We start from the raw sequence: 10000 nt of genomic DNA, 5'->3' as shown, positions 1-10000 counted from the left end.
GTGGAAAAATTGGGACCGATGATCGGTGCGTAAAGGTGCGTGAGTGTGTGTGTGTGTGTCCTTTGGGCCTTCGTCGACGTCGAAGAATGACTGTCCATTTGAAGCTGTTACCCACTTCAAGGGTACCATTATGGGCCCCGTTCGGGGTTGCAGCTGCCAATTATGGTGCCAGGTTACCTCCCCCCGGGGGAGGGGTGGCCAACCACTACAAACAGCGGAGCAGAGGAACTGGTCAAAACTGGCCTTTACTGACGGTGAGCTTTAACAATGTTTAATGACCGTACTGCTGGTCGTGGTGGTGGCGGCGGTGGCGGCTGCTTTGTAAAATGGCGCCACGGTTCCGTATTTCCGGCTGGAAATTTGATGCTGATGAATATCCTCAAGCCTCCTGAAGGTTGAGCATTGTGAAGGGGACGTCCAACACTTGCTTCTTTTCCACCCTGTTCGACCACCCGGACCGGGCCCCGTTCGTCGAAAGCCACGAAATCGGCAACCAGCATCAAGCGTCAACAGCATTTTTCATCCGGTTTTTTTTTCGCTCACTTTTCCGCTTCCGTCGACGCCGACGGAAGAGAAGTTTGCGAGCCAGCCAGCCCAGTCTGGTCCGGTCCGGTCACCGGTGACCGGTCTACTAATCACGTCTCTGGGTTGCCTCTGGGGGGCGGAAGAAATTAAATTCATTAATTTCCTCTGTCTCCTGGGAGTGGGAGGGGGAGGGGGGGGCGAGGAGTACGGAGGCTAGTGTGTCCCTGTTTTCCATCCGCTTATTTCGCTCGCGTGCGTTCGCTCCGTTCTGCTTTCGGTCGCTGAATGTTCGGCTCCATCCACGGTCCACGGTCCGCGTTATTGTTTGTCTCACATAATCGGGCACACAGGGTGAGGGGAGTCCCGTATGCTGCCACGGAAACCTACCAAAAAGCGGGCAAATGGCTTTATTAATGAGTTTGACATTAATGAGGATTGTTTTCGTTTTAAGGAATATTTACATTTTTCATTTCATTGCGCGCGTCCACACGTGTTTGTGTTATGAGAGAAACACCTCAGCGCCAGGCTCTCACCAGCTTTTGATCGTAATGCCATTTCACTATCACACCGGTATGTGTGTGTGTGGTTGAGATAATGCGGATGTAACCTGCGAAGCGGACCAGTGGTAGTGGGGCGAATGGTTAATCATGTCGCAGCAAGATAATGTGTAACAAGTGCTGAAAATTCAATTGGAGATTCGACAATCGAGATTCGAGTACCAGAAGCATCCAATGGACTGCGAGACGAAAATACGCGCGAGAGAGACAGTGAACGAGACATAACAAGACTCCAATGGAGCCGATACACGAATGCAACTTTTAGTAATCTTTCATGGGCTTGGCATAAACTATCATTCGAGAACTTGAAATATTTATTTCAGTCTTACGCTCATAAACGATTGGAACATTTTGTTGCAATTATCAAAAGCGTCCATTTCACATACAGAAAAAATGTATATGTAGATCGGAAATGAATAATAGAGATAATGGACAATGGAGATTAAAATCTTATTCCATTTTAAATTACTCAATTCAAAACATTGGACAGCAGATTTATTGAATATTTCCAGACAGACTAGAAAGCAGAAGCGATTATCAATCTTAGCAGTAAAGTTCCCTTTGTGTATCGGAACCCTTAAAGTAACTGACTCGTAGGACGTACATGACATTGACCACGACCAGCACCAGCACCACACAAGTCAGGGTTTTATGTTTGACAACACAGGCTCCTCCTGCACCTCCATTGCTCCTTCTTCTTAAACTGCTCCCTTAAATTTCCCTTAACCGACTGATCCATCGACACGGATTGCCGTGACGCAAACAACCACAATGGCCCCTTCTCCCCTTCCACTCCTCCCAAACTAAACCCCTAACGATAACAACACTTAACTAAACCTGTTAAAAAAAATACGGAAGAAAAATGTACTAAACTAAAGCTAAAACTAACAACGCATTGCACCATTTTCCATCGCGTACTGCCACGCGAACCGGATGAGCACCGTTTGCCAAGGATGTGGCGCGCAAGCGTTGATCCGAAGGCGTCGATACCCAGTACCGATCCGAACTAGTGGCCGGTGCAGGCTGTCTCCGTCCAATTTTTGGCGTCAATCTATCGGTCGTTTTCCATCTCGAAACTGCATCTCGAATGCGCCAATGTCGCGCAGTTTGATGGCGAAACGATGAGAACCCACCGAGTAACGGGCAGCACCAGCTACGGAGCTGTTCGTTCTAGACACGGGGCACATACATACACTCTCTCTCACACACACACACACACAAAGGAGACAGCCGACACGGATCGGTACGCAGAACAACGGGGTGCCTTCCGCTGGTACACGCCGGCTTAATGAAGAAGAACCAACGTTGGCAAGCAGGTGGCTCATCTGGTGGCATGTGGAGCGAGTGCGCACTTATATAAATGTATGTATGTGTGTGTGTGTGTGGGCGCACTCGCGAGCCGTGCGTGGCAGTCGCGATACACGAAGATTGCGTCATTCGTTAGCACTTATCAATCGTCACGAAACCACTGTGATCTGCCGAAAAGAGGGCGTTGAAATGCGAAACCAGAACGAAACCGTTCGTTTTGGGGGTACCTCGCCTCGCTTCCTATCCGATCAACCCGACGATCCGCGAACGACGACGGCGACGACGACGACGACCACGATCCTCCCCGGGGTTGGAGGGGATGGCGGTGGCCACCTTGGCAGACGCGCTTGAACCGAGGGCGAAGCGATAAACATTCACTCACGTGTGCTCTAGAGACAGAACAGATAGAAATCGAAAGGGAGAGAGAGAGTGAGAGGAGGAAAGGCTGGAAAATGTAACAGGGAAAGCTAGCAAAAGAGGGGCACACACACACAAACGAACGCACGGAGTGAGATGCATTACAAAGCGCCGAAGACTGATGGTTGGCAGACTGTCGGTAAGTAGCACGCGATAAAGAGCTTCGCGAAAAAGATGCGTGCGTCCGCCCACATTAGCTAGCCGCCCACCAACCAGGTGGTTGACACTCTTGTGTGTGTGTGTGTGAGTGTGCTAGTGTGTGGATGCGGTCACGCAGCGAGTTAGCCAGCCAGCCAACCAGCCAGCCGGCCTACCAGTGCCATTTAATCAGCCAGATATTCTTATTTTCGTTTCAGAGTCTACCCCATTCCGCGTGCGATTGCAAAAACCATTTGTTGTTGTTGTTGTGTGTGTGTTACATTTGTGTGTCCATGAATTCTTTCTATTCCCTCCCTGTTATGCGTGATACTAAAGGAAGGCACTTGATAGGGCGGGACGATGTCTTTGCAATTGATAACTCCTTATCTGAAACAAGTCTACTGATAGATTTTGTGATATGTAACACCTATTTGTGTGCCTTTTCCACGGAAATTATCTTTAATTTCTTTTGTCTTCCCGCTATATATTAAGAGAGCTTTCGTTTACCTAAAAAGCCTGTAAAACGGATTGTCATAATAATAAGGAGAGAGAGAGAACGAACAGAGAGCTTTCACAATCCTCTCCCCCCAAATCATCTTTTGACAGCGGTGGGATTCGAACCCACGCCATTTCTGACTGGTGCCTAAAACCAGCGCCTTAGACCGCTCGGCCACGCTGCCTGTGTACTAGATCAAAGCCACTTGTTTGTGAAACGATACCCCCTCGTTCGCAGTGCTGGAGGAAAGGCTGTCTGCGGCCAAGGCGTAGCAAGGGAAACTGACTTCGCTCCCTGGTAAATCGGAGGTGCAGGGGGATCGTTTCGTTTTACAATTTGCTAACTAATTGCCATAATCGTTTAGGGCATGATAAAAGAGGGGTTTTTATCAATTCCCTGCAACCCCGTCTGGCCTAGCTCCTCCTTCTCCTGCCTATAGTGCCTAGCTAGTTGATTGGTCACAGAGCATATCGCCCTCTCACCCCTTGCCCGTTGCACGGTGTTAGTGTAACGGTGATACAGAGATGTAACCGTTACAGGGGGGGGCGAGAGCAAGGGAGAACCTTCTGCCTCCGGAGACGAAATCGATCCTTCGAAGGACGCCAAACCACCCTTTGTTGGTCTTTGTTTTGTTGTGGCTTTGCGTTCCACGGAGCAGGGGTTCTATCCCTTTTCTACCTCTCGTCTCCAAGGGTTAGGGTTAGTGGGGAGGGTTGCGGTTATTGATCACCGAGCGAACCGACAGTGTCACCTCTACCAAGCATGAACGATATCTCTGGCGGAGTGAAGCGTTGGGCCAGAACTGTATAGTCTCAGTCTGGCCCAGCTCTGGCACCCGTTCTCCTTTGCTCTACCTAATGAAGTGGCCTCAACGGGGCCCACCCTCGGTTAGCCATTTGTCCGGGTTGTACGGTCGGGATTTGGGATCAGCGGAGCATTCGTGCTCCCTGGGAGCCCGGGGTATTAATGGTTAAAACATGCAAAGTGATTAAATTTATTACAAGCAACCCCTTTATCACTAATCCCTCTCCCGAAAAGGGCCGCCACGGACTGTCCCCGTCCGAAAGCGCCCCTCTCTTGCTTTTCTTTGCGAAAATCCACCTCCCTGGGAATGGTCTCGCTGTCTGGCGAATAGGATGAATGGGTAAACTTTGTCCCCAAACGTCCTGGTCCTTCCTCCGTATTCCCTTTTGCTGAATGACGGTCCGTTCCCGGGCTGAGAATCTTGGCACAGCGACAACCTGGCCCCTTGTTCGGGCCCAGCGCGGTTATTAAACTTTCCTTTCGTCTCGTGGAGCACGTGTGGCTGGTTCTGGTGGCAGGAGAGGCTTTTCTACCACCACCGCGTGCTCGCGCATGTGTGTGTGTGGGCGTGCGCCTATGCACGATGGCGTCACCGACATTAAACATTCAATAAGCGCTACCCGGTGGCGGTAGCGGTGGGTGCGCTGGTGCAGAGGATCACAACTAATTCAATTAATGGGCCAACTTCCAAAAGACGCCCGACGGTGCGTCCGCCATAAATGGGGAAACTGGCCAAAAATGTGACCGGGTAGCATTAGTTTTCAAGATGAATGGTGACGTCGGTGGTGCGTCGGATCTGGTCGACACTAGGCGTCGTGTAGGCCGCCGGATCTGGCGGGGCAAATTGATTTAACGGCCCCAACTTTACATTCCACATTAGTTCTTTTTCAATTAACCCGCTCAAGAGAGGTGTGAACGATGTGGTGGAGGTGTCAATGGCTTTACGGTTGCACGGGTTGATCGCCTTAATGTCATGCAAGCAGCGTGGCTTTCGGACTTGCGATTCCTGTGACGATAGAAGGAATACTTCCCTAGGTTATCGGTAGTTCTCAGAGCGGGAGAATCCTTAGAAGTTACTTCAGATACTTTCAGTACAATGTTTTGGTCCAATCAAGATAGTCTAGTAGCTAGGCCAATGGTAGTTTCCAGCTCACTTTATCCGTAGGAAGTCGTACACTGTTCGCAAAGTAAATCTTTTTCAAACGGAACGTGTCCATCGACGTCGTTACCCGTACGTGGTTACGACGTTCCTGAAATCACAATCAATCGCAAGCATCGTCCTTCCTTTCTGTGTGCCTTCATATCCTCTTACCATCTCACCATCATGTGCTCGTACTACCTCCGCCCGGAGCTCATAAGTCCATTCGCACTCGATCCCGATCGTAACGGCCATCAGTAACGCAGCCTTCATTTCATTCTCATTGCCCTCATTACCGTCCGGGTATGCGACGAGTGACGGTCTTGCACATCCTCTTCATCCACATTTTCGTCCACACTTCATCGTACAGTACTGTACCATCTTTTTCGCCTTCATGCGCCTAGACCTACTAAGGTCTGTTCACATGTCGCAGCATGTAGCATGTGTATAGTAGTCGGACTTTAGCGGAGTTTTTTGGGAGTGACCTTTCTGCTGGGTTTTGTTTTTGGCCGGGAAGAGGGGAATAGTAAGAAGCATGGTAAACGCATTAGAAAATGGAATTTCAACGCGAAAAAAACAAAACCGAATCATCAGCCGTTCGTCAGCTTCAGCTGTTTTCACATTCGCATTCGCTATCGTGGAGCAATCGTCCATGATGGAGGATGGACTGATGATAGGTCTATGCTCAGTGCTCTACATACGCTTTTTGAACGACGGCTCCAATGAGAGCACCGAAGTTCCGGTTTGGAAATGAACGGCCACGGAATCGGAACGAACTAAACACATACACACACATACAACCATACACACACAAACACTCCCTCCCCAAAAAGAAAACCCGCTCCTTCGTGCCGTTTTAACGTTTGTCGGGCTGCTTGGCCCTCTCGCTCGCTCGTTTCCATCATTTAAAAAAAAACTCCCAACCATCCCAACCGGACGTTTGGACGGGCATTTGTGTGTAGGTGTTCCCGGCAAGCGTAACGAAATCTACTACAACTGCTGTCCAGAGCCTTACATCGACATCACCTTCGCCATCATCATCCGGAGGCGCACGCTGTACTATTTTTTCAATTTGATCGTGCCGTGCGTGCTGATTGCGTCGATGGCACTGCTCGGCTTCACGCTGCCGCCGGACTCGGGAGAAAAGTTATCATTAGGTAAGTCCCAGGACCGGCGACCGGTCTTGCCGAAACTCAGGGAAGGGAGGGAACGAACCACCAAACTCCACACTATGCTATTGGGTTCCGTTCAGTAAGTCACTGCAAATAATTTTGCTTCGTTTTTGGTTGTAATTTAATGTAAAAATGGTATTCCCGTTTTGTTTGATCCCTATTGAATTCGGTGTTCGACCGAACAATGGGGAATGAATAGAACATGGGGTATTTCATTGAAAGCAAAAAGAAAAGGATTCCACCCCAACCAATGCACATTGGCCGGCATGGTGTTTCACTTCAACACTTCTCTCACTCTCTCGTTCACAGGCGTAACAATTTTATTATCATTGACTGTATTTTTAAATATGGTTGCTGAAACAATGCCAGCCACATCGGATGCTGTTCCACTTTTAGGTAACGTAAACGTGCTTAATTAAACATTCTCCGTTCAATTCTTTCCTAACACGCTATTGTTTCACTCTTCAATCTCCTATCTCCCCTACAGGCACATATTTTAACTGCATCATGTTTATGGTTGCATCATCCGTTGTTTCGACCATTTTAATTTTGAATTATCATCATAGAAATGCGGACACTCACGAAATGTCTGATTGGGTAAGTGGGCCTGCCAATTGGCTTGGCTACAACAGTACTCAGCCACGGTTGCACTTGTGTTTAGAGGAAAATGGAGAAAACATGCACGGAACTAAAAACGTCGAGGTTTCAATTGAAGGTATCAAATTAATTCCTTGCAGTGAAGCGATGATTTTTTTCATTGGTTTTTTGCTTAAAATCAATAGGTATTTTCAGTATTCCCATTTCCTGATTTTCAACAGCTCCTTCGAACAATTAATATGGACTTCTTTTGCGTTCTCTCTTGAGTATTGAAGCATTTATGATATGGGATATTGACAATACGGTAACTTTTTGTAGAACTGGTGCCGGTGCTATAGAAAGAATCAAACGATGCTCGAAGTTAATAGCATACATTTGAATTAGTATTAAAAATATGTTTCATGTAAAACTCGTATATTTTCTTTAATTTCTTTTCCGGATCAGTAATCTAAACATTTGACCTTTGCATTTTTGTCAAATAAGATCATTACATATTCCGCAAATCGACATCAAACGTGCATTCAATGCATGTTATTGCCAGGTTTGGTTAATAGTCAATAGTGATTTTAATTAACATGAAAATCGAATTAGCACTGTTAGAAGCAATCGTTTCTTTGAACCGGAAACTGTTTTATATTGTTTCCGATGCAGTTTTCAATTGCCAATTTCGAAGACTACTATGAGCTAAGATAAAGGTCATGGTAAAGTTTGACTTTTAGTTTCTGGGAATGTTTGGGGGCGATACAAATTGTTACTTTCTGTCAACCTACTACTTTCTGTACTGAATATGTTTTGGTGTGGAATTTCATCGTTTAAAAATACATTTCTTCTTAGAATTATGCACACAAAATGATGAAAATGGGGTTTTAGTATCATAAGTTTTCCCATGCCGTGAGCGTTGGTGTGAATTAAATATTTATTGTTTTCAACAATCTGACGTGTATTGTTCAAAGCTAGCCTCTTATAAAGAAGCCACTGTTTGATCTATGAATTTTAAAGATAATTGATAATCTACACTGTAACCTCTGTATATTTATTGGCTGAAAAATATCTTATTCCCAGCTGTCAGCCTGTGCGGTGGGTTTAGCAATCAACTTGCATGCTGAGACCGGCAAGGCTATCCGATGCCCCAGGAGGGTGGCAAAATAGTGGCAAATGACAACGTTCGCGCTGCATCAACGATGAGAGAAATGGCACGATAAACATCCTTCGGAAATTCTTCCCCGGGCGAACATAGTTTCCTCCCCTAAATCACACCTTACCCTGACCGAACGACGCAATTCTATCGAGGTTCCTCCCTACACTATGCCTCATCTTTCAAGCTTTCGTCAACCAACCTTCTCTCGAACGTTCCGATGAGATCGCTTTGATGTCGTTGGAATATTATCGAGACGAGCAGCATCAGCAGTCGCTCGGCATTTCTGGTGATGTCGCTACTCTAGGCTAGGCCCAACATACGTCCGTGTCTGTCTGCCGTTTTTGCAAAGCCCCGCCATTGTTGGCCAACGCAGGAATGTGGCTCCACGCGTTTCGTTGTGAAGTGAAGCAGCTTCAACGACAACCCGGCGAAAATTATCTCTCTCTCGAGCTATCTCGAAAGAAATAGGGAAGGCGAGCGAGCGAGCGTGTGTGTGTGCTTGACGTTTTGGGCATTTTTCATCGTTAGTCGACGAGCAAACCGGCCCATATCGGCATCCGGGTTGATCGGAGCGCCCTCGCTAACTCTCGACGACTCCCGAGAAGGTTTATAAATTCCATCCAACTTGTCGGTTGCTGGTCGGTTGTGAGGCTCATAACTCGACCGAGAGGCAGCTCGTTGACAGACAGTTTCGTCATGATGATCGGTTTTTAGGATCAGGAGGTGCAGGGGTGCAGGTGTGGATGGGGCGTTCAATCCAGCCTTTAGCCTCCGGTACGATGATAGATCTGACATTGTGGACGGGACTCTTCTGTTTTGCGGTCTGATAGAGAGACGATAAAAAGGGAGAAACAATCGCAATCCTTATGCTGCCCGTCGCTGGAAGCCGATTTTCACGCCAAACCGAGAATCGTGCATCAAAACATCACCAACGCGCACTTGTGTGTGTGTGTGTGTGTGTGTGTGTGTGTGTGTGTGTGTGTAGTGATGGATTATTTAAAATCATATTTAGATACACAAACAAGCGCGGCCAGCATTCTTCGCCGCGGCCTGGGAAGAAGCGAGCAGATTATTTATTCAAAGCACATCCCAGTGAAAGATATGATGATGGTTTCCACCAGTGGAAGGGGGCGTGCGAGTCCTGGGGGGGGGGGGTACCAGCAACAGTAACAGAAACAACAACAACAACAACATCGGAAGGAAAATCATCACCATTGACACCACCTCACCTCTCGCTCGCTCGCTCGCTCGCTCGTTCGCTGCTACTGGATTCTGGAGAAAGCGTTCCGAATGTTTCGCGAGAAAACTCTCTAGTCGTAGCAACCGGGTGGAGACCGAGAACCGAGGAAACGGGAGGCTATAGGCAACTCAATCGGCCATTACTGGGCTGTTGAAAGCTTTCGTCAGCTACGGGTACGGGGGGTACCGGAATGTCGGGACACTTGGGAAAACTTCCAACCAACCTAAAGCTACAGCTCCCGCGGCAGGCCTAGCCATGAATGGAGCACGCGTGTGACTGCGTAGGTGTGTGTGCGTGTGTGTGTGCGTACGATGGAATGGTGTGTGTGTGTGTGCTTGTGTGTTTGTATTTCATTTGGCACTGCGAGGAAGGTTCGGATGGGAGCTGGGAAACACCTTTCGCTTCGATGCTTTCCAGCACAGCACTTCGGCGAAAGGTATGCTGCTGGCGGTACTCCTGGAGTCCGCTGA

General features: G+C 48.0%; 2 protein-coding genes and 1 non-coding gene across 5 annotated transcripts in view; 1 reads left to right on the top strand and 2 right to left on the bottom strand.

Moving 5' to 3' along the window:
* The window catches only part of LOC125952409 (uncharacterized), a 310728-nt gene that overhangs the window by 192621 nt on the left and 108107 nt on the right, over positions 1-10000 (bottom strand). The gene's annotated exons all lie outside the window — the stretch shown is intronic.
* LOC125952334 (neuronal acetylcholine receptor subunit alpha-7-like) overlaps positions 1-10000 on the top strand; it is a 61502-nt gene that overhangs the window by 41917 nt on the left and 9585 nt on the right. The window contains exons 7-9 of the mRNA XM_049681776.1: positions 6346-6540; positions 6865-6951; positions 7043-7152. Coding sequence (XP_049537733.1) covers positions 6346-6540; positions 6865-6951; positions 7043-7152 — 392 coding nt within the window. The remainder of the gene's footprint in view (positions 1-6345; positions 6541-6864; positions 6952-7042; positions 7153-10000) is intronic.
* On the bottom strand, positions 3546-3625 carry Trnal-uag (transfer RNA leucine (anticodon UAG)). The gene has a single exon. It is a non-coding gene; the product is annotated as a tRNA-Leu (tRNA).

Source organism: Anopheles darlingi, chromosome 2 (assembly GCF_943734745.1).
Source record: "Anopheles darlingi chromosome 2, idAnoDarlMG_H_01, whole genome shotgun sequence".
NCBI lineage: Eukaryota > Metazoa > Arthropoda > Insecta > Diptera > Culicidae > Anopheles > Anopheles darlingi.
This window is presented reverse-complemented; position numbering and strand designations above follow the sequence as displayed.